Source organism: Taudactylus pleione, unplaced genomic scaffold (genome assembly GCF_031769625.1).
Source record: "Taudactylus pleione unplaced genomic scaffold, aTauple2 ptg000913l, whole genome shotgun sequence".
NCBI classification, from domain to species: domain Eukaryota; kingdom Metazoa; phylum Chordata; class Amphibia; order Anura; family Myobatrachidae; genus Taudactylus; species Taudactylus pleione.
This window is the reverse complement of record NW_028285314.1, coordinates 1476347-1501297: the sequence shown is the minus strand read 5'-3', so window position 1 is coordinate 1501297 and position 24951 is coordinate 1476347. Positions and strand designations below refer to the sequence as shown.

General features: G+C 46.4%; 1 protein-coding gene across 2 annotated transcripts; it reads left to right on the top strand.

The window, feature by feature from the left end:
* The first annotated feature begins 20 nt into the window (after window positions 1-20).
* On the top strand, window positions 21-24749 carry LOC148473760 (zona pellucida sperm-binding protein 3-like). Of its 2 annotated transcripts, none has more exons than XM_088459558.1 (8): window positions 21-116; window positions 18947-19062; window positions 20736-20839; window positions 20908-21085; window positions 21160-21280; window positions 21407-21498; window positions 21929-22053; window positions 23270-24749. In XM_088459558.1, exons 1-8 carry the CDS (start codon window positions 90-92, stop codon window positions 23479-23481), a joined length of 975 nt encoding a protein of 324 aa, XP_088315684.1. In that variant the 5' UTR covers window positions 21-89; the 3' UTR covers window positions 23482-24749. The 2 variants fall into 2 exon arrangements, with proteins under 2 accessions (XP_088315684.1, XP_088315683.1); XM_088459557.1 differs by lacking the exon at window positions 21-116 and adding an exon at window positions 15939-16384 and having other exon boundaries at window positions 23270-24745.
* The last annotated feature ends 202 nt before the right edge of the window (window positions 24750-24951 follow it).

Below are 24951 nucleotides of genomic sequence, written 5' to 3'. Positions count from 1 at the left end.
GTCCTCTCACCACATGCAGCCACCTAATGAAGAAACTTTAACACTAAAGATATGAAACAAGGCAGAACACCTTTGTATGGCAGGGCATTATGGGACTTTTAGTTCCACAACAGCTGGTGAGCCAAACATTATCTATATCTGCTTTGCAGCAAAGAGTTTGCTGAATATTAGGAAGCCCCATCAAGTGCATAATAATGAGTGGGCCAGTTACTAAAAACAAGCAGAAATTTGCATGTGTAACGTGTCCTATAGTGATCATAGATAGGCCCCATGTTATACCGATTTTATGCCTAAATTCCGGGTCTGACCTGGAGGTTGGAACAGGTTCCAAACCGGATCAGACCCGGAATTTAGCCGGCGCCGACCCAGGATATTCCAGAGTCGGCGACGTTCTCCCCTGGAGCCAGGTCTGCAGTGACCCGGCTCTTCCGGCATGGATGTGGACGCTTGGAGATGACGTCATCTCCAAGCGTCGGCATGCGGTGCACTCCAGGTTATCATGACCCTGTACCCTGTAATAACCGGGGTTTTAGCTCTGGTGTAAAAGGGATATAAACGTGAAATGTTATGTGTGCTTATTATGAACAGCTCTGAGTAAATTTTGTGACTTTGAAGTGCTTAAATGAAATATAATAATAATAATAATAATAATAATAATAATAGTAATGCATGGACTTACATGCACATGAATACCTCTTTTCCACCAAAAAGCAAGGTCTTACATGGGTTTTCAGACATGGTTCCAACCCAGGTCAGACCCAGGTCAGACACCGTTTACACAGCACCATCGATCTGGGTTATTCTCAGGTCAGCCCCATTCGCACTGAACCTGGGTCTGCCCTGCTAAACTTGTGAGGTCATAAAAAGTGGGAGGTGACTGCTCCAAAGCTACCAATCAGCTCATTTTAGGCATGACCCAGGTCCAGGGCCGGCACTTCCTCTAGGCAAGCTTTGGCAGCTTCCTAGGAGCGCCGACCACTAGAGGGCGCTTATGAGTCCGCCCGGCCATCCGATCGCACCCCCCATTTGCCGGGTGCCCACTGAGATTGTGTTACCAGCAGGCGCCCGGCTCCTTCTTTCCTCCCCACCCCACCCCCCGGCGCCAGCAGCACCCAGAGAACGGAGCTCACTCATGAGAGCTCCGGCTTCCGGGTCCCGCAGTGCACTATGGGAGTGACATCATGATGTCACTCCCATAGTTCCGAGGAGCGGGCGCCGGGGATGGACGGCAGCAGGCACTGGAGCAGGGTTTAAGGTTAAGTATTGTGTTTTTTGTGTGTGTGTATATGTGTGTGCACGGGGTGGTGGTGGGGGGTTTACTACTGGGGGATCTACTGGCGGCACTACAGTGGCCTTACTATTGGGGGCACCACAGGGCCTTATTATTGGGGGCACTACATGGGCCTTACTACTGGGGCCTTACTACTGGGGGCACTACTGGGGGCACTACAGCGGCCTTACAACTGGGGGCATCCTATGGGGGCACTACAGCTGCCTTACTACTGGGGGCATCATATGGAGGCACTATTGGGAGCACTATAACTGGGGGCACTACAGGTGCCCTTACTACTGGGGGCACATCAAGGGGCATTACTACTGGGGGCACTTCAAGGGGCATTACTACTGGGGCACTGCAGGGAGCATTACTACTGGGGGCACTACAGGGGCCCTTACTACGGGGGGGGGGGCATTACTACTGGGGGCACTACTACAGGGGGCATTACTTTTAGGGGCATTGTTACCAGAGGCATTGCTACAGGGGGAATTATTACTACTGGGGGCACTGTGTAAGGGGCACCATTACAGTGGGCATTGCATAAGGGGCACCCTTATAGTGGGCATTTAGTGTTTTAGGGGAACTACTACTGTGGGCATTGTGTATGACCTAAGTTAGGAGAAATGTTGCTATGGGGCCTAAAAAGTTCTAGTTACACCCCTGATACTGTGTGTGTGTGTATGTATATATATATATATATATATATATATATTTTTTTTTTTGTGTATATAACTATATATATATATATATATATTTTTTTTTTTTGTGTGTGTGTATAACTGTATATATATACATACTTCTGCCTGCGCCCCCCTCTTCGTGCTAATTTAGCCCCTCAGGTGAAAATGACTTTGCACAGGTGGAGTGGCGGATAAGTTTTCCATCCTGGACCCCCCAAAATGGATCATTTCATTAGCAGGACCGTATAGAAGGCTGTTTGTGGGCATTAGGAAGGTGCTGTAGGTTTTTAAATGGTGTCAAATGGCCGATTTGTGTTTTTTTTTTTAAATGCAACAAAATTATAGAAGAACAAACGTTTTTCATTTAATCTCAAATGAATTAAATAAAAATGCAAAAAAAAGTAGGAAAAAAAGGTGATTTTGGGGTACTTTGAGGTCACCTTGACAATTATTTTTCAATTAAAAAAATATTGTATTTAAATTTGGGGTGCCTAAACTAACAAAAGAGGTAATTTTGGGGTAATTTGATGACAATTTTTTTTTTAACCCCAAAAATGACATGTAATTATTGGACTAATTATGCTAATTGGAAACTTCCAATTACTTAATTAGTTATTAGGAGGGGGGGGTCCCGACATTTTAACCTTAAAACAAAGATTTTCTGCGAATGGAAAAATGCGAATTCACTCTGACTGGTTCAGTGCGAGTTGCTAATTGGATTGCAAAATTAATTTGCTATGCAAATTCGAATAGAAAATAGCACCTCGCACTTAATTGGATTGACCCCTTATACCCCTTTTACACCGGAGCTAAAACCCGGGTTTTTGAAGGGTTAACCCGGGCAGCTCCCTGGTGTAAAAGGGGAGAGGGTTGGATGGCCGGGTCGAGTGACCCAGCAATCCAACCCAGGTAACTAGCAGGGTTTAACATGGCGTAGCCCGTGAAACCCTGCTGTGAGAACAGCGCACTCCGGGTCACGATGACCTGGAGTGCGCTGCTAGCCGCCCGATTGGTCCGGCTTCAGTGGCGCTTGGAGATGACGTCATCTCCAAGCGACCACTTTCACTCCGCAAAAGCCGGGTCTATGCAGACCCGACTGCGGTGTGAGCGGCGCTGACTCGGGAATTTCCCGGGTCGGCGCCAGCAAAATTCCGGGTCTGATCCAGATAGGAACTTTGGGCCTGATTCAGAGCCGGACACTCTGAACGAGCGCCCGCTCTGAATCAGGGCGTTTTTTTTTGTAATGACGCTTATGCGAGCGTCCATGATGATGGTCGCGTTGGTCAAGACCATCGCGACCATCGGGCTTGCGACGAGACCCTTGCGGTAGGGTCTCGTTGCCGCAAGCCCAAGAGTGCTTTTGGCTCTATCAGAGCCGAGAGCACTCCCACTGACATCACTTGTGAGCGGGTCTGAATCAGGCCCTTTGTTCCAACTCCGGGTCAAACCTGGAATTTAGGTGGAAAAGGGGTATTACACTGTCGGACTCTGTACATTTTTTCACTGCCAGGGCAGCTGCTTTTCAGAGTCACTATTGCACCAGAGCAATACTGATCTGCACCAGTCCACTTACAGTGAGTTGGTTACTCAATTACCGGGGGGGCTCACAGGGCTTCATAATGACTCAGCCCCTATATCCATTAACTCCTAGTTTTTTATACAGCTCTGCGTTTTCTGGATGTTTCAGTGAAATTGTATCTATTACCAGTACTGCTCTGCCTCCCGCCTGTGATGCTGTGGACTCTGCGGGGTCCCTCTCTCATGTTCTTCTCTGACGCTTGTACAGTGTTTAGTTTCTGTTCCAAACATGCTCAGAGGTAATTTTATATGTTGCGTTAGCATCGTCGGGATGTATCTAAAGCAGTAAGCCGGGACAGCTCAGTGGCGCACACAGGGGGTGTTTCTGGTTGCTCAGACACACACACCCTGATGGACCCATTTTTTTTTCTCAGAGACAGACACAGCTTAGTCTCTGGGCCTGATTCAGGGATGGATGCAATGGCGATATTTACGCAGATCGAACGATTGTTTGCAAGATGCACACGACACGATTGCTTGCGATTACGTACGCACAGAGGAACCATTCGCAAAGTGAGTAGTAGGTACAGGTAGTCAGCGTTTGAGGGTGGTAATGGTGGGGGTGGTCAGAAAAACGCAGGCGAGTCTGAACGTATGAACGTCGTTTCATGGGCGTGCATAAATTAGCCATAGCGACAGCATTTGCAGCGTGAGAGCTCTCTGTGTGTGAGGAGAACTGCAGTGTTTGCGGCTGGTCAGACCAGCCTGATCGGCAGAGCTCTCTGCACTGGATACCGATAGCTGGGGGAGCTGCTGTGTATACCCAGCAGCAGCCCCGCTCACACGCCATCTGTTATTCCACCCTGGTGGTAGGGCCGGAAATGCCAGATGGGCCGATGGCCTGATGGGCCAGTACAGATTGAATCCCTGGCCAAGCAGCTCCACAACCTGGCGAACTGCTCGTACAGGATACTGAGAGACGGGGGCGTGCGGTGAGGCCACACCCAGCGTGGCCAAACCACACCCTTGTGTGATGAGGACACACCCCAATCCACATAGGTCACGCCCCCTCGGGGATTCATTCCAGGGCTGTTTTGCAGAAGATGAAGAAGTGGGAAGATGATCAGCTCAGCCTTGGATATGTTAAGTGTAAGAAAGCGCTGGGACATCCTGGAAGAGACAGCAGAGAGACAGTTGGAGATACGAGTGAGGAGAGAGGGGGAGAGGTCAGGGGAGGGAAGGTAGAGCGTGTCGTCAGCATAGAGATGATATTGGAGGTCAGAAGAGCTGGTGATCTCACCTAAAGAGGATGTATAGAGGGAAAATAGGAGTGGTCCAGGACACAACCTTGGGGGACACTTACTGGCAAAGGAAGTGAGAGGGAAGTGAAGTAATGAGAGGAGACAGAGAAAGAACGGCCAGAGAGGTAAGAGAAAACCATGACAGGGCAGTATTATACACACCAAGGGAGTGGAGGATTTGCAGGGGGAGAGGATGGTCCACAGTGTCAAAAACAGCAGCGAGGTAAAGGAGAATGAGCATAGAGTAGTGGTCCTTGTCTTTGTGGAAAACCAAACACACACAATCAGCGCCGTAGCTGGACGGCAGTGCGCCCTGTGCAGCACTGCCGCCAGTTTCGCTCACTCTCCGCCCCCCTCCTCCCCCCCCTGAGTGCTTACCTTTCCTTCTGAGGGGAGGAGGGAGGGCGGGATCCTATGCCGACTTTCACTGTGCGGCACGCTCCACTGCCGGAGGTCTCTTCCTGCAGACCTCCGGTGCAGAGAAGTGTGTGGCCGGTGCAGCTGGAAGATTCTGCCCTGTGTGGAGGCACCGGCCGCACCACCCTCCCTTCGGCCCTGCACACAATCTTTGGGGCTCTGAGTAGAACCAGGTCCCAGCTCCGATCACTTTTGGGGCTCCGATTAGAACCAGGTCCCAGCTTCGATCACTTTTGGGGCTCCGAGTAGAACCAAGTCCTGGCTCTCCAATCACTTTTGGGGTTCCGAGTAGAACTGAGTCTTGTCTCTGATCACTTTTGAGGTTCCGGGTAGAACCGAGTCCCGGCTCTGATCACTTTTGGGGTTCCGAGTAGAACCGAGTCCCGGCTCTGATCACTTTTGGGGTTCTGAGTAGAACCGAGTCCCGGCTCTGATCACTTTTGGGGTTCCGAGTAGAGCTGAGTCCTGGCTCAGCTTTTTTGCCAAGTTCTAATTTTGGATTTAAAAAACAAATCTAGCATGTTTTGGACTGCATATAAGTCCCTCCCTTGTGATTTCAGGTGCCATATCACACTCTCCTAGTGTATGCAGAGGGTGTGGGGTGTAGTTCATGCTACAATACTACATACTAGTCGCCATTAGAGAGAGCGTGTTGGTAGATGGAGTGGGTGGTAAGTGTGTAAGAGACTGCAGGCATCTTTGTCACTGTGTATGTTTGTCAGAGACCAGCACCTGCATCCAGGGCAAATGGGCTCTTGTGTATGCTTGTTAGAAGTGATCTTGAGGTGAGCTGCACTTACAATTGTTTTTCATAGATGTGCTATATTCTTTCAACCTGCCGCTGCTACCTCCTTAGGGTTTGCTATTAGTATCATAAAGCCTTTGGGTGGTACAGTAACCGTTACAAAATTTACATTAAACCGGGGAAAGAGGCAGATGTGGCTTCATATTCATCATGATTTTGGACGAGTTGAGGGAATCTACCTATGAATGGGGTTTTTCCCTCATGTAGCATAGGCGTCTTTATAATGGGTGCAAGGTGTGCGGTGCACACGGGCCCCTGGGTCCAGGGGGGCCCCACACCGCACACCCTGCACCCACAGGTAATCATACTTACCCCTCCGCTGATTCCCGAAATGCTGGCGATGCAGAGCAGCAAACACACACTGGGGAAAATGGCAGCGGCCATTTTCCCAGTGTTCTGCGCTTGCGCAGAAAAGATGTCCCCGGGAAAGTAGGCATGGGCGCCATTTTCCTGGAGAGACGCTCATGCGCTGAGCCGCCGATGGAGAGGAGGCTGCACACGGGCCCCCTCCTCTCTCAAAATTCCCCTGTCATGTATGTATACATTTCTAACCCTTCCAGTTTGGTAATAGACATGATATGGTTTGTTACCCTCTTCATGGGTCCTGAACCCAGGGTAAGCAGTCATTAGTGGCAGTTAGGTCAAAGGGTCCATAAGTTTCTTGTGTATTGTCATATTGCTGACATCTTATGTCACGTTTGCGGTGCATGGCCAGAGACAATCAGGTCCATAGTCCCCTGGAGGTGCTGGCAAGTTGGATCAGGACCATCTATGCATGGCCAGTTACTAAAGTAGCCTGCCTCAGGAGGATAGAAGACACCTATGTAGGTGTATGACACCTACTATATGCCGCTGTGGTGTCTAAGTACAACATCATAAGGTGCACAGGTGTCTATATACACCGTCATAGGTGCATAGCTGTCTGTGTATACCGTCATAGGTGTCTTCTGCTCCTCCTGAGTGGAATGCTGGTAATATCATGGCCACCCAGTGATGATGTTGAATCGTGAAGGCTCCTCCCAGGCTGATCAATGGCGGGCATCAGTCTAAGATACAGACTTTCTCCCCGCTAGTGAGTGAGGAGCTTCTTACTTCACGACCAGTGGGATTGGGGGAGCCCAATCTGTTGAATTAGGTGGGTACATCGGTACCCATCGGAAGAAGGCGTGGGTAGGATATCGCACGCCGATGACCAAACTCTATTAGTATCTTTGCGATTCTGTTTCCTGGGCCACAATGGAAGTGATGAATAAAATTGGACCTTCTTCCCGCCAGCTATGGTGTGTAGCATCTTTATTTTCTTCACTTAAGAGGTTGATATCTGAAAAGCTTTATAAGGTTTTAATGAATGACTTATAGACACAAGGTAAGCCATCACACTTCAGCTGCTTAGCGTAAATGAGGGACAGTGACCTTAGCCATGCAGTTTTCTTAAAAAACTTGGGGCAGGATGTACTAAGCATCGCATTCGTCATGCGTTACTTCCCGCCTCTCATCGGGTACATACCGCGGTTGATCTCCACGGTATGTACTTAGAATATCGCAAATGACAGCTTTCCCCTGATAAGAGCTGTCCTTTGCGATACCCTCGTATAGGGCCGCGAGGGGGAGATGGGGGGGATACGATTCCATCCCTCTCAGGGGGCGTGTCCCGGAAAGAAGCCCATAGGCTTCTATTGGGTAACGCCACCTGAAGATGGCACTACCCACCAGGACGAAGCACCAGAATGCATTGCATTCCAGTGTTTTGGACATAAGGGGTATGTGGTAAAAACCGCCGAAAACTTCATTTTCGCTGCTTTTACCGCACTTTGCACTTTAGTACATCTCGCCTTGGAGAATTTTTTTTTAAAACCAAGAAAAAAAATAAAATTTTTCAACCTTTTTAATTTTGGGGTGCAGCTGATGGGGCCGCCACACCCAGTAAGTACAATAATAATAATATATGCTCCCTCTCGAAAACACAGTATTCCCTTCAAAAAAACTAAATTGAGATAAAGCACTTGAGGGGCCTTCCAAGTCATTTTTGAAAGAACATACAGCATTTGCCAGGCTTGGCCCCACCCCTGGTGACTGTAGTCATGGTGACTGGGAGGGCAGATTCAGTGTGAGGCCGGGCTGTAACTAGGGATGTGTGTGTGGTGCGGCTGCACACAGCGCAGAACACTGTGGGCGGCACCTTCGCTCACTAACGGTTCCTGCATCTGGCTAGCAAGGTGCCTGGAACGGCCAGAATTTCTGCAGCAGTGCCGCCTGGAGCGTCCTTAGGACGCTTCAGACGTGCACACCGCCTTCCCTTACAGGAAGCTGAGCAGGGGCTGGCTGGCAACTTTTAGCCTGGGGGGCAAATGCATGCAGGTGGCCCTGGCAGAGGAGTAGCGTGTAGCCAGGGTGCCAGAAGAACATGCGTGCTACGGCGCCGCCCCCCCTCAAGTGTTTCAGGGAGGAGGCGGGTCCATATGGGATTAATGTAAAGTAAAAATAAAGATTAGGGGCAGCCCCCTGTCGTAGTGCCCCCGTGTGCCACAGGAGAGAACACCCTTATGCAGGCCTCCAGTAGTGCCCCCAGTAGTGGTCCCCCCTGTGCAGTGCCCCTTGTGCCCCCAGTAGTAATCCCCTTATATAGTGCCCCCAATAGTGGTACCCCCTATGCAGTGCCCCTTATATAGTGCCCCCAGTAGCAGTCCACCCCCCCATGCAGTGCCCCAATAGTGGTAACCCTTATGCAATGCCCCTTAAATAGTGGCCCCAGTTGTAGTCTCCCCCCCATGCAGTACCTCCAGTACTGCCCTTTATATAGAGCCCACAGCAGTGGTCCCTCGATGCAGTGCCCCCAGTGGTAGTCCCCTCACCTATGTAGTGCCCCTAGTATTAGTCCCCTCCCCCTATGCAGTGCCCCTAGTAGTAGTCCCCCCCTTGTAGTGCCCCCAGTAGTAGTAGTACCCACTTGTAGTGCCCCCAGTAGTAGTAGTCCCCCCCTTGTAGTGCCCCCAGTAGTAGTATCCCCCCCTTGTAGTGCCCCCAGTAATAGTAGTCCCCCCCTTGTAGTGCCCCCAGTAGTAGTAGCCCCCCCTTGTAGTGCCCCCAGTAATAGTAGTCCCCCCCTTTGTAGTGCCCCCAGTAGTAGTAGCCCTCTTTGTAGTGCCCCCAGTAGTAGCCCCCCCTTGTAGTGCCCCCAGTAGTAGTAGTCCCCACTTGTATTTCCCCCAGTAGATCTCCCCCCCTTGTAGTACCCCCAGTAGTAGTAGCCCCCCCCCCCTTGTAGTGCCCCCAGTAGTAATCCACCTCCCTGCTAGTGCCCCCAGTAGTAATCCCCCCCTGGTAGTGCCCCCATAGTAATCCCCCCCTGGTAATGCCCCCCAGTAGTAATCCCCACCTGGTAGTGCCCCCAGTAGTCAACCCCCCCAGTAGAGAGAGACTTCATTAAAAAAAAAACACTTACCTGAAACTCCCGCTCCTGGTCCCGACGCTTCTACCGGCTCCTCCGGCCGCTTTGCATTATGGGAGAGACGTCGTCATGACGACGTCTCTCCCATTACCCACTGCGGGAGCTGGAAGATGGCTCCCGCAGTGGGAGCAGCAGCAGCCGATGAGAGTCTGACAGACTCTCAGCGGCTGCTGATTACAGCAAACACACAGCTGCCGGCTCCGGCGGCTGTGTGTTTGTGCTGTGTAGCGCTGACCGAACTCCGTCCGGTCAGCGCTACACACGTGATGAAGTCTGTGTCACAGTGACACAGACTGCCCGCAGCCCGCCTGACGCTGCGGCCCTGGGGGCACATGGCACCCTGCCCCCCGGCCCAGCCTGCCACTGACCCTGAGGATCCTCCGGGCATTATTGTAATTCTCGGACTTTGTAGCTCACCCTACCTCCGCGTGATGTCATACAGAGGGGGCAAGAAACTGCCCCGGCAAGGGGTATATATAGGGGTATATATACTAAAGTGTGGGTTTTTAGAAGTGGAGATGTTGCCAATCGCAACAAATCAGATTCTAGCTATTAACTTTTAGAAAATGCTAGATAAATGATAAGTAGAATCTGATTGGTTGCTATGGGCAACATCTCCACTCCTATAATATAAACCTGCTTTCTGGCTCAGGTACACAGGGGTCTATTTATCAAGCAGTGAAAAGTGTGGAGAAGGGAACCAGTGGAGAAGTTGCCCATAGCAACTATTCAGCTCCTTCCTATTATTTTGTAGACTGTACTTGATAAATGCTACTTCATAGTAGGGATGAGCGGCTTCAGTTCCCTGAGATCTGAACCCGCCCGAACTACGGGGATCCAAGGCAGAGGTTTTCCCGCCTGACTCGGATCTGAAAACGAGGCAAAACGTCATCATCCCGCTGTCGGATCCTCGCGGGTTTTGGTTTCTATAAAGGTCCCGTGATTGCCGCCATTTTTCATTCCGGCTGTGGAGCGTGAAGAGGGAGGGAACTGGGAACTGTTGCTGACGCTGACCATAGGGGCTGGCTGGCTGGCTACTGTTGTCCATATAAGGGCTGGCTGTTGTCCTGTCCATAAGGGCTGGCTGTAGTGCTGTGTTGACCAGGGGGTGCTGTGTCCTTCAGGGATGCTCTTCACCCATCCCCAGTGTGTGCGTGTTAGCCACACTTGTCATCAGCGTAGGTGTGCAGGGGTGCTTTGCTGCTATCTGTGAAGGGGCTGCTGCCTCTTTCAGGGGTTCACCCCCAGTGTTAAAAAAAAAAAAAAAAAATTTGTGTGTTAGCCACACCTGTCATTGGTGTAGCTGTGCTGTTGAGCTGTGGTCCTGTCTGTAAAGGGGCTGCTGCCCAAAAAATAAATAAACAATTTTTTTTCTGTGTGTGTTAGCCTCACCTGTCATTGGCGTAGGTGCACAGGGGTGCTGTGCTGCTGTCTGTCAAGGGTCTGCTGTCTTTTTCAGCGGTTCACCCCCAGTGTTAAAAAAAAAAAATAAACAATTTTTTTTCTGTGCATGTTAGCCTCACCTGTCATCGGCATAGGTGCACAGGGGTGCTGTGCTGCTGTCTGTCAAGGGTCTGCTGTCTTTTTCAGCGGTTCACCCCCAGTGTTCAAAAAAAAAAATAAACAATTTTTTTTCTGTGCATGTTAGCCACACCTGTCATCGGCATAGGTGCGCAGGGGTGCTGTGCTCCTGTCTGTCAAGGGGTTGCTGCCCAAAAACTAAATCAACAATTTTTTTTATTTTGCAAGTTAGCCACACCTGTCATCGGCGCAGGGGTGCTGCTTTCTGTCAAGGGGCTGCTGGCCCCCCCCCCCAAAAAAAAATTGGGGTGCATGTTACCCACACCTGTATCGGCGTAGGTGCGCAGGGGTGCTGTGCTGCTGTCTGTCAAGGGGCTGCTGGCCAAAAAAATATATATATTTATTTTGTGTGTGTGTTAGCCTCATCTGTCATCGGCGTAGGTGTACAGGGGTGCTGTGCTGCTGTCTGTCAAGGGGCTGCTGTCTCTTTCAGGGGTTCACACCCAGTGTTCAAATAAAAAAAATAAAAAAAAATTGTGTGCATGTTAGCCACACCTATCATCAGCGTAGGTGTACAGGGGTGCTGTGCTGCTGTCTGTCAAGGGGCTACTGGCCAAAAAAAATATATATATTTATTTTGTGTGTGTGTTAGCCTCACCTGTCATCGGCGTAGGTGTACAGGGGTGCTGTGCTGCTGTCTGTCAAGGGGCTGCTGTCCCTTTCAGGGGTTCACCCCCAGTGTTCAAATGAAAAATATTTTTTTGTGTGTGATTGTGTGCGTAGTGAGTATGAAGGACACTCACAAGACCGGAGAGCAGGATCCACATACCTGTCTTGTAGCTGCCAGCAGCAGTCATGATGACTATACAAGGCCGTCAACATCATCTATGAAGGCCGATGTACCAGGGCTTAAGTCAGGCCAAAAAAAATCAACTTTTACCCTGTTAAAGCAAAAAAATGTTAAAGCTAAGTCCGCTTTAGAGAAACAAAAAATTGTCAATATGCCATTCACTACACGAAGTGGCAAGGAAAGGATAAGGCATTGGCCTGTATATATGACTGATGGTTATATCAATAATTTAAGCCCCTCTGCTTGTAGGAGAGGTACAAAAAAAATACAAATTGTTAAGACAAGTAAGACGCCGGAACCAACTGGGTCCTCTGAAAAATCACAAATTCCAGAGGAGAGTCCAAGTGTGTCTGCTGTTGCCATGTGTGAACCTGACCTTTCTAGTAATACTGTACTTGAAGAGGATCCTCCTTCCACCATTTGTGTGCCTACTGACGTAGAAATCGAGGATGCTTCTGTGGAATTGCACAAGGAGGATGAGGATATATATCTAGTTGGCGATAACAACAAGGATGATGAGGATGTTGATGCTGATGAGGATGTTGATGGCGAGGATGTTTGCTGTAAATCAGGCAACAGTTGTTGCCCATGGTGGGAAAAAAACCATTGTTGCCATGCCTGGGTAAAGCACCATAAAATCTACATCTCATGTGTGGAATCATTTCCACCCAAATCCAGACAACCTTTCCCAAGCCTTCTGTAACCATTGGCAAGTAACATTGAGTAGAGGTAAAGACCGTAACCATCTTGGAACCTCCTCACTTTTACGTCACTTGCAGCGCATTCATCAAATTGAAAAGGGTATTTACAATTCAGAAACTTTGGGGACAAAAAACCAAACAACAATAAGTCCAGTGTCACCTAGCTGCTCCCTTCTATCTGGATCCAAGCACCTGCAATCTCCACCACTAACATCTGCATCATCATCAACATCCTCAATCGTGATCGGAAGTAGTCCTGCTGCATCCAATTTCATAAGTATGACTGACTCCTCTACTATCTGTGATTCCTCAGAAGGATCCTTGAGTGCTATGCCTGCTGCTGCTGCTGAGGGTGGATCTTCATCCCAGAAAGGGACCAAGAAGTCTAATACTAGTAGTAAGTTAAAAAAACAATTGACTATTAAACAGTCCTTTGATAGAGGAAGTAAGTATAACAGCTGTCACCCAGTTTCACAGCGGAACACTGACGCCATGACGGCTGTGCTAGTATTAGATGGTGAAATAATAAAAAATGAGGATGATAGTGTGGAGGAAGTGCCAGAGGAGGATGAGGGGGTAATTTGTGTCCTATCTGATGCTAATGAGGCTGTTGATGATTTCTTTATTTTGTTTATTTATTAACAGTTTCTTATATAGCGCAGCATATTCTGTTGCGCTTTACAATTGGAGACATTTATAGAACAAAACAGGGTAATAACAGACAGATATATAGGTAGGAAGGCCCTGCTCGCAAGCTTACAATCTATAGGGAGGATGTTACAATCTATGATGAGGATGTGGTTTGCGTAAAGCAGCCACCAGTGGCAGCAGTTCTTGCTCATGATAAAAAGAAAGCCAGAAAAGCCACGTCTTGGGTGTGGAATTATTTTAATCTTAATCCTGACAACAGTTGTGAAGGCATCTGTTCCATTTGTAAAGCCAAAGTTAGCAGAGGAAGGGACGTTAACCATCTAGGCACCTCCTCCCTGTTACGTCATTGTAATGCGTTCATGCATTTTGTTTAACAAAATGATAATAATTTGTAAATTAATAACAAGCAGTCCAGTATCAGCAGTTTGGACCAGCACATGCAATCTCCACCACCAACACCCTCATCATCAACCTCCTCCTTAATAATTGAAGGTAGTCCTTCCAAAAAATATTTTGTGGGGGCCCAAACAAACCAAGAACTTCAGCCACAAAAGTGTCAGTCCTAGTGGCTAAAGTGCTTGGTTTGTTAAACTGTACATGTCCTTTTTAATATCCCACATAAGAGTTTATATCATTTTTTGGAAAAAATACAGATCCAAAACCTAAAAACACCAAGGAAAAAAATCCAAAACCAGATTCAGATCCAGACCAGGGGAGATACAGATCCAAAACCAAAACACGGGGGTCGGCGCACATCTCTACTTCAAAGCTGATTGGTTGCTATGGGCAACTTCTCCACTGGTTCTTCACTTCTTCACACTTTTCACTGCTTGATAAATAGGCCCCACAGTGTGGAACGTACCAGTGTGGATACAGCTGTAGGGAATCATTTACAGTTGTGGAATAGGGGGTCTATTTACTAAGCCTTGGATAGAGATAAAGTCAACATAGATAAAGTACCAGCCAACCAGCTCCTAACTGTCATTTTTCAAACACAGCCTGTGACATGGCAGTTAGGAGCTGATTGGCTGGTACTTTATCTCTGTTCACTTTATCTCCATCCAAGGCTTAGTACAGGGGTTCCCAACCACGGTCCTCAAGGCACACTAACAGTCCAGGTTTTAAGGATAGCCTTAGTTTAGCACAGGTGACTTCGTTATTTTGATTTAACCATCTGTGCTTAAGCATGGATATCACTAAAACCAGGACTTTAGTGTGCCTCGAGGACCGAGGTTGGGAATCACTGGTTTAGTAATACCCCTTTTACACCAGAGCAAAAACCTGGGTTTTTGCTGGGTCTACCCAGGTCGCAGCTCAGTATAAAAGGGTCCCTGAAAAATAACCTGGGTCAAGTGGCCCTGCAATCCAACCCAGGTAGCTACTAGGGTCGGACCCAGGATGGACCCGGGTAATGGTGCAGTGTAAACGGTGCAACCCGGGTTATCTGACCTGGATCATGCCTAAAATTAGCTGATTGGTGGCTGTGGAGCAGTCACCTCCCACTTTTAATGACCTCACAGGTTTAGCAGGGCAGACCTGAGTTCAGTGTGAACAGGGCTGACCTGGGAGTAACCCAGATGAAAGGTGCAGTGTAAATGGGCCTGACCTGGGTCTGACCAGGGTTGGAACCATGTCCAAAAACCCAGGTCGGACCTGGGTTTTTGGTGGAAAAGAGGTATTAATTGACCCCTTGGTCACCACTTACACCAGACAAGTGACATAAACAAACATGCAACACGTATGTCACCTAATAGCAATACAGCCATGTAACCTGTGTCTTTCATGTGTGTCAGGTGTTTATCCCACAGCTCTGTTCCTAGAAATGTTACATGAACTTCTCTGCTGTAAACCAGACATAAGTAATATTTGGCTCACCAGCTGTTGTGGAACTAAAAGTCCCATAATGCCCTGTCAGGCAGCAGTTACCTGCTGGTGTTTCATGTCTGTATTGTTATAGTTTCCTCGGTGCATACACACGGTCAGATCTGTCAGACAAACAATGAACTAGGAACGATGAACTGCGAACGATTTGAACGATTTTACCAACGATTTCATGAACTACGAATTCCGAACGATTTTTGCCTGTATTAAAATGAATGAAATCTGACGAATCTGACTGCAAACACATCAGATGTCAGATATCGTTATCTGACGAGCGGGAACGTGCATCGTTCATCGTTTATCTGACAAACATGTCAGATATGTATTTTCCTTCAGATATGAACGATTTTTAAAATCGTTATTGTACAGATCTGAAGGAAAATCTGACCGTGTGTATGCACCATAATGGAGCATACACACGGTCAGATTTGTCAGACTTGTCAGATTTGTCAGATGAATGATTGAACGATTAAACGATTTGAATGATTTGAACGATTTTACCAAAGTTTTGAACGATTTGAACGATTGAACGATTTTTGACTGCATTAAAATGAATGGAATCGTCCAAGTCTGACTGCAAACACATCAGATGTCAGAAATCGTTATCTGACCATCGGGAATGCGCATCGTTGATCGTCCATCGTTCAGGCATGTCAGATATGAACGATTTTCCTTCAGATAAGAACGACTGAACGATTTTTAAATCGTTATCGTTCATATCTGAAGGAAAAATCTGACCGTGTGTATACACCATTTGGTGACTGCATGTGGTGAGAGAAGTGCTCAGGTGTGAGTGATTATTATCTGCCCCAGGTGGGGGTATTAGCAACTGATGGGAGGGGTATAAAGGGATGTTCGCTGCACTCGTGTTGTGTGTTCTGCAGGCAGAATGGGGATGTGGAGTTGGCTGCTGGTGGTTGTGCTGGTTTATGGATCAAGATTTGCCAGTGCTGGGGAGCATAACTTGGTTAGGCGGCAGTCTGATAGTTGGTGGAGGCCTTACCAGCCCCCTGGGGGGGTTGTTCAGCCTGTGTCTGGCCTGGGGTCTCCCAGATGGGGTGCTCAGCCTGTGTCAGGATGGGGGTCCCCTGTTAGGTATGATGGGGGGCTGCTCAGTCTAGACAGCTGGCACCACCCCAGAGTTCTCCTATCAGAGTGCGGTGTGGTGAGTACTTGATGGTGGTGACTGTCATGAGAGACCTGTATGGGAATGGGAAGCTGGTGAAGGCCTCGGATCTGAGCCTAGGACCCCAGTCCTGCAAACCTGGTTCCCAGAGCACCGATACCAGTGTGGTCTTTGAGATTGGCCTCCAGGAGTGTGGGAATGGATTACAGGTAATGCTGGACTGTGCTCTATATAAGTGACATATTTGTTTGTCTGACTATCTCCTAGTGTCCTTGGGCCTGATTCAGAGCCATTCGCTATTTGTGGTCGTTCGTTCAAAAACAAGGGGTGGTTATTCAAATGATCCGTTCGCAAATTGTAGTCTGTTCCCACCTCTAAGTCTGAACGAGTGAGCAAAACATGCGCTCGTTTTTTTTATAAAAACGCCCCCTGGCCGCACGCACCATACGTCATGTCCGCTATTTATTAGATTAATCGAGTACATCGTACAGCGTATGAACTGCTCGCTATTCTTGTGGTTGGTGTTTTCAACCGCTATTTTGCGAGCAGTTCTGAGTTAAAAAAAAAACAAGTGACGTGGTCAATGACGCTGCTATATTAATTATGCACTCCCTTAAAACGCCCGTTTTGACCTTTAAGCACGCCTGCGTTCGGATCTCCACTCCCCATTTTCAAGCACCTTCCCCTGTTACCACCCACATACGCCTCATTCTGTCACTCAAAATAGCAGGCCCTCGCTATATTGCGTACCAACGATTTTCGGCCGCACTGACTGGTTCGCGCATGCGTACTAAAAACCGTACGCATGCGCAGATGTGCGAACATCGCTCGGAACGAGCGTACTGCCGCTAGCGAGTGGCTCTGAATGAGGGCCCTTGTCTCCTGTATGTTACAACTTAACTGCTATGAATTAGTGAAGTAACTGAGACATGGCTTCCTACTGAATTCCTATGTTGTGTGGGAATAGACCAGGTAATGGTGGACTATGTTCTTTGTTGGTGTGACATGTCTTGCTCTGTGAAGAAGGCAGCCATTTTGTGGCCTGTTACAATAATCCATCCATTTCCAAGTCTAGTAAGGCACTGGCTCCAACTGAATTAATGGGTGGCTTTTTCAAAAGCAAACAAAAAATAGTTTGTATAGTAAGTGGTTACCCTGAGTATCACCATCTTACACAGGAATCTGTAATATAATACTGAGCTTAACATCTGTCTCTTGCTAAGGATACTGTCCAAATACTCCTCCCAGTGTCCACTCTATGTATTATAATCTGAGTTTCCACTAGGGATGGACATTGATGGTCTGGTTAACTTTTTTTTGTTTTTATATGCAGAGTTGCAGTAAGTTGCAGCTCTGTCGGTCAACTTGTCAGTGGAACTACTCCAGTCCACATCTTGTCCCCTGCCAGCGGTGCTATAGGGCTATCTTGCATGCGCAAACATAGTGCATGTTAAACTAATACACTTTTTTTTTTTTTCATTACTTTTAATGCAATGGTTACTTATCACATTGGAAGCCCTCCATCAAAACTTTCAAAGTCCATCCCTTGTTTCCACTAGGTTTTTATTTTATTTTTAGCCTGCTTTACAGGGAAATCTGACTTTAAAAGTGTCTTTAAATCGGATAAAATTACCATTTTTCACTTAATTTGATTTCCGTACTTGGTTTTGTTAGCCTTCATGTTATGCACTCACAGTATCTCAGCAATTTTAGTAAAACTGGCTGATTTTGACCAGGATATCTGACTTTTGAAAGTGGGAAAAGCCTTTAATGGAGTCTAGCAAGCAGCTGTGATTGAGTGTTTTTCCCTGTAACAGTGTAGTACCTATCTGTGTACAAAAGTAAAAGGTTACGCTGCAGCCCTATGTGGTTTGAGCCTGGGCAGATCTATTAAGCTCTAGAGCATGGAATGACCAATCTGCTTCAACTGTAATCTATCACAGCCTGTAGCATCACAGGAGCTGATTGGTTGGTGGTTTCACTTTCCAGAGCTTAGTCATAGGGCAGATGAATTGATAGTCAGCAAGCTTCCTTCTCTCTCTCCCAAACAGAAGTTACCACCTCGCTACACTGTAATATGCCTTGTGCTACAACCAAATGTGGTTAATATGTGGTCTCCAGCAGAAGCAGCCAAAATGTTCAGTTGTCAGGCTTCTCACTATTTAATGTCCTGATAAAAATAGATTTTCCTGTAATCTGACTCTACATGTAGAAATACTACTGCTGGCCCTCACTCTTAAGCTGACCATGCACCAGACCAACTTTCCTCCATCCAGCTAGTTGGTTGGAATGAAAATCCAGTAATGTATGGAGGCAAATGACAATCGGCTATTTGCTCCAAACACCATAAAAGGTCATTCAGGTAAGTTGGTTAAATTGGTTTGATTTAATTAACTTGTTTGAACAGCAGCTTACATCCATTTTATGGTGTTCAGGAGCTAATGGCTGTTTGCCCCTTGTTCCCATGCATTACTGGATCTTCATTCCAACAAGCTAGTTGGATGGTTGGAAGGACGGTGTTCTGGTGTATGGCCAGCTTTACTCCTCCAGCTAATTGACCTTGTCAAGACCTAAACATTCTCCCCATCACAGGTCTGTAATCTTTTGCTGGGTCAGTAATTATCCCAACTCTTTTCATAGACCGAAATCATGACAACATGGCCTGTTCAGAATACTTAAGAGTTGGGAATCACTGCTTTAAATGATAAATTAAGAACTTCTGGCATTGTATGTGTCTGTCAACTGAATGAATAAATGTTTTTGTTCTACAGATGACAGCCGACTGGCTGATCTACTCAACCACCCTGACCTACAGCCCAACATCCCCCAGAGATGTCCCCACCAGGACTAACTCTGCTGTGGTTCCTATCCAGTGTTTCTACCACCGGTGAGTGTAACCTAGTGATGGGCAGCTGCATGTTAGATGGATAGTCCCTAAACTTTCAGGATCAGTTTAGGCTATGAAGGTCCCTGGCTAGCAGATTCCAAGTGTTAGAACTTGACTTCATGGATTAAAAACTGGGACTTTGGTGGAAACCTTTCCCTGGTTCTTACAGGGCACTAACTTTAACTTGCAACCAATGTATCCTGATTTTTGCTACTAGAAAAACCATGTCTAAGAGGGGTATTCAATATGAAATGTAAACTTCGCTGTCGAAGTTTACGTTTAATATCAGAGATTTTACCTGCGTTAAAGTATCGGGCGCGCGCCCGATTATCCCCGTATTCAATATGAAATTAACAAACGGGAGCCTGCGAAGTTGGATTTGCGTAAAGTTACGAATTTTTCGTTAAATTGTAGGACCCCCCCTAAAGTAGTAAAAACATGGGGGATCACTATGGGTACCCCCGTTTTAGCCTTTAAATAGCCGCAGCAGGTGTTTTTTCCTGACATTGAAGAAGTGTTGCAGAAGAGCACTTGGGTTATTTTTTTCATTTTTTTTTTAAGTGGTGCCATCAATTTTGGGGTACATGAAAATGGGTACTAGCATATTTTTAAGTCCCTAAAGTAAGTTTTTAAAAATTCTGCATTTGTGCACCTGCCGCTATAAATCTATTCTTCAAAACACCTGCCGCATACTTGCAGAATAGCCCTGAACCTATTTCCCTATTGTTAATCCATTTTGTCCCTTTTTTTTTTTTCCCCAATTTTTTAAAATTTTTGGAGTGTCCCTATTTATTTTATTTTGACAGTTCTTTTTTTAAATGTCATTCCCAGGGCTGCAGGCTATTTTTTTAAGCCTGCAACCCTAAACCCCAATTCTGCACATTTTTTTGACACCAATTCAATGGTGAAAAGTTATCCCTGTTTTTATCAGACTTTTCTAACCTGCGAAAAGTCTTTGAAATTGAATACAGTGTAAAACTAAAACCTGCGATAATGATGTCATAAGTGCGATATTAACGCAAAAACGATGTTATCGCTCCCATATTGAATACCCCTCTAAAGGTCTTTAAGTTCTGCACTTAGGATGACTGAGATGAACAGAATAAATTATATTCTATATAAGGTGGTAATATGGTAGAACATCAAAAGCCTTAAGATCCCATGCACTGGTTAGCTTCTATGTGATGAACTCATCTGCATGGTAACAAAGTAGGTTGAATACCGCATCTGTTGGCTTAGGACAAGAGGCTTCTGGAATGTGTTATCATAACATGCTATTTACACTGGTCTATCCATAATGGGAACAGGGTGATGGGTATACCAATTGGGTGCAGTGTTGGGTGTCCAGGGGCCCATGCCTAACTTGAGAGTCCTTTTGGAACCCTCCGCCCCTGTTGGGCACCTTCTGCCAGACGTCAGGGCACTCGTGCTCTTGTCTCTTCAGGGACACTGCTGATTTTTGGATCAGTTGTCTCTGTGCCGGAGCAATGACTAATTGCTCTGGTGCCTGTGTTGAGATTGATTACCAATAATTGACATAATGAATAGAACATTAGAATGTAGCCTGAACATTTAGCCACATGGCTCCTTAACTGCTGTAACTTAAGTCTGTGTTTTTGCCTTTAATTTATAACCACTTAACACTGCCACTGCTGGTGCTTTACCTTCTGTAGACATGTCAATATGAGCAGTGAGGCAATCGAGCCAACATGGGTTCCATTCCATAGCACCGCATCCTCAGAAGAGAGGCTTTCCTTCTCCTTGCAGCTGATGACTGGTAAGTGAGGTGGTGGCTATGATGGTGCTGGGTCTGGCTTGGTCTCTAACCCTTTGATTACCTTACAGATGACTGGAGCGCCCCCAGACCTTCCTCTGTCTTCCAGCTGGGGGACATGTTCTACATAGAGGCCTCTGTGGACACTGAGAACCATGTCCCTTTGATTTTATTTGTTGATAGCTGTGTGGCCACTCTGTCTCCAGATGTCACCTCCAGCCCTCACTATGACATCATTGCTTCCTATGGGTATGTTGTACTGGTCACTGTTCAGGCTGATTTTAGTGGTTCCAGAATGTGTTTATAACAAATGTGTTCAATAGGTGCCTGGTGGACGGTAAGGAAGAAGATTCCTCTTCGGCCTTCATATCCCCAAGGCCTGAGGCAAACCATCTCCAGTTCATGATTGATGCTTTCCGGTTCACTGGGACAGATGTCCCTCTGGTAAGAATTGGTCATTGTCCGCATTCTCTTCCATAGAGGGACAGGTCTATGTGCCTTTTGTATGCTGGTGGTTTATCTAGGCTTATTGTCTTTCCTTTGTCATACATTGTATATACTCTCCCTCAGATCTATATCACGTGTTCTCTAAGAGCTGCTGCAGCCACTCTGGTCCCTGATTCCATGAACAAGGCATGTTCCTATGTGAAGGCATCTAGCAGGTGAGGATGTCCTACTGTAGCTTCTATACATCTTGCACTTAGAGCAGTTGGATTACCATGACCATAAAGGGGAAATATTTATGCCTCTGATTAATCCAAATGTTGTTCAGCACCAGAGAAAGAACTGGCTTGCCCATGATTAAAGTATATTGGGGGATAATGGTTGAGGTGGATGTCTTGGAGGTGGCCATTGTATGAGCATGATATACAGCCTATGACTTTAAAATGCTTTATGCCTCAGTGGTGAAAAGCCTGTCTGAATTAATGGGCTGTAGCCCTATAAACTGGTTCTAGTGACAAAATTACTTTCACTACTGAATGTGACCACTGTTTAATTCCAACACTGTATAGTACAAGGGTTTGATGGAAGAAATATTGAGTCACATTGATCATGCTAGCACGTAACAAAAGGACTGTTCTGTCTCCTTAGCTGGATGGCTGTGGATGGCCCCAATACTATCTGCCAGTGCTGTAACACTGGAAACTGTGCTGGTCCTACTAGCAGACTGGTATCTCTCGGAAGATCAAGAATTGCCAAAAGAGAAATTGCAGATGGTAAGCTCCAAACTTTATTCTTGAGGTTACCCTACTTAACTTTGTGTAGGTAGTTATTGCCTCAATAAAAAATAGCAGGAATGAGCATGACCTCTGTTTGAGCACTCTTGGCACTAGAGGGTGGTCAAGAGTTGGGTTGGAAATGCAACAGTATCTGTAAGCTAAAACTCTGCTGGGTCTGTGGAAAGGAAGGGACCGTTGGGTAGCAAATGGGGCTTGTATTGAGTAATGTATGGATCTTTTGGTTGTAACAAATTGTATATTGATATTTTGTTGCTTGGGTTTGACTATCTCAACAGTGCAACTTTGCAGGATATACTATTTTATCTGCATTAATGGTTTAGCCAGACCAATTTTCAAGAAAAATGTGTCCAGGAACTGGGAGTGGAGCTATAGCTAAGTGTCCCTGTCCTTATGGAAAATTCATTTTGGCTGGAGACACTTCATTCATGAGAGATTCAGACCTGCTCACTAGGCTGCATTTGCTTGTAGCGGCCAATGGTTCGCAATGTGCGCATGTATCAGTGGACAAAATAGTCCTGGTGATCGGGAAGTATTCACTTCCTGTGCAGTCAGCTCACTAGACTGAGTGACAGGACAAGCCGTTTGTCGATGGTAACAGGTTGGGTGAAGGAAACTGGAGTGGTGGTGCAATGGCAAGCATGGCTAAGCATCTCAACACTGTTCCAGAGGCGTGCATAACTAGCGGTGTCATAGTACACATCACTTGGTTGTATTCCACACTGAAGCCCTCACAGTGCTTGCAGTAGGGTATGGTTAACCACAAGCGTTGCAATCGCATCCAATGGTACTCGATGGCTGCATACACTTCCTGGAGATGACTTACATTAGTGGGGGTCTACATACACATCACACGCCAAGACAGTGGGCTTGCAGTTGCCTGCCTTTGCTGAATTTGCATACACTAGGTGCATGTAAGCAGTTTGAATTGAACCTTCGTACTGAAAAATAGCACCGAGGATATTTGGGACATTTCATGGCTAAAGTGACGACCTGTATATGTGCCTCAGATGATACTATGTTTTACAAATGGGTTGACTTTTTCAAGGCTGGATTAAATCATATTTTGTACTGGGTGCACAGCAATAAATAAACCTGTCACAGATTATTTACTACACTAATTATACCACTTATTTTCTGGTCCACATTTACTGGACAAGTTACTTTGTATAGACTATTTAATTTTCTCCTGCAGGCCCATCTACAGGAGAACATGGATCTGTGACTTTGGGTCCCCTGCTGGTGGTTGGAGCAGAACGTGTCCAGGCTTCCAGAACAGCAGAAGGGTCTGGACATCTAGAGCAGTGGGTGCTGGTGGCCATTGTGTCCATCAGTCTGGTTGTGTTACTTGGCTATCTTGTGCTGGTTGTGGAAAGACGGGCTCATGTACAGGCTGCAGAGATATAAAAAGCTTCAATAAATTTCATTCTGTGGTCGATATTGTGTCTGAGAAATTCCAAATATGCTGAGGTTTTGTCTGACTGCTTCTGCAGAGGGCTCTTCAAGTACCAGTGTGCCCCCCTCCATATGTCTCCAGCTGGACCACTGGTGAGGGATGACTCTTCAGAACCTATCTGATGTGCATTGTAAGATGACTCTGCATAACCAAACTGATAGTCCCATAGTCAAATATCTAATGGCAAGAACCCTCCAGTGTTTGTGCAAAGTGCAGAAAGTTGTGGCTTTTATTTAAATTCAAACCCAAACATAACTTTAAGCAGCAAAGTCTATATTGGGTTGGTTAGCTCATATACAGTCTATCTTCCCAAGCTGTGAGTACTCATGATAACTATTTATTTAACAACCCCCCCCCCCCCCCCCCCTCCTGGATTAGAATGAGGTATATTGGCCTCCTTCAAGTAAGAGTCCTGGTAGTCAATTAATCAGATGTATTTGCTGTACAATAAGCTTGTACTGTAAAATCTTTCTGCTGTACTGCAGGCACAGAATAGAGGTCAGGGGTAACACTGGATGTAGAATTCCAGCAACTAGTGATCATTGCATGTTAAGGTGTCTATGTACTAAGACTTGGGGAGAGGTAAAGTGGCTGGAGATAAAGGTCTATTTACTAAGCTTTGTTAGGAGCTGATTAGCTGATACCTTACCTCCGTTCACAATCTCTTAACTGTCATTTTTTTCAAACTCTGCCTGTGACATGGCAGTTAGGAGCTGATTGGCTGGGACCTTACCTCCGTTCACTTTATCACCTAACGGCTTGGTAAATAGACCCCAAAGTACTAACCCATTGGCTCCTAACTGTCACTTTACAGGCTGTTTGAAAAGAAAAATTAGTTGGGAGCAAAGTACCAACCAAACTTCTCGCTCTGTCCAAGGCTTAGTACATAGACACTGAAGCTCTAATTGAAGAGGTCGGGGATGAAGGTCAGTTTAAAAGAAACTGAAATATACAGTTAACGATCACAGGAATTGGACATGGCACTTCTAGCCACAAAAGTATCTAAGTAAATGGACTAGTAACACTTAAAATGTTACTATGAACCTTAGGTTATAAGACCTTCATCCATTAAGTCGCTGTACATAACACTGTCCTACACTCACCCCTTTACTTTTACTGTGACATTCTTAGGTGAAACCCAGGGCTGTGTATCACTACTTCTCTGCAAGGTGTAAAGTAGGGGTGCGCACTGGCCACTTTTTGTGTTTTGTTTTTTGGCTTTGCCAAAACCACCGTTTTGGATCTGTAATTATGCTTAGTTTTTTTTTTTTATAAAAAAAAAAAACTAAAATCACAATTTGTGGGTTTTTCTGCTCTTCAATAACCTTAATTTCCAGTCTATTCTGAACACCTCACAATAGTGTTTTTATGTCCAAAAGGTTGCACGGAGGTAGCTGGATGACTATGCTAAGCGACACAAA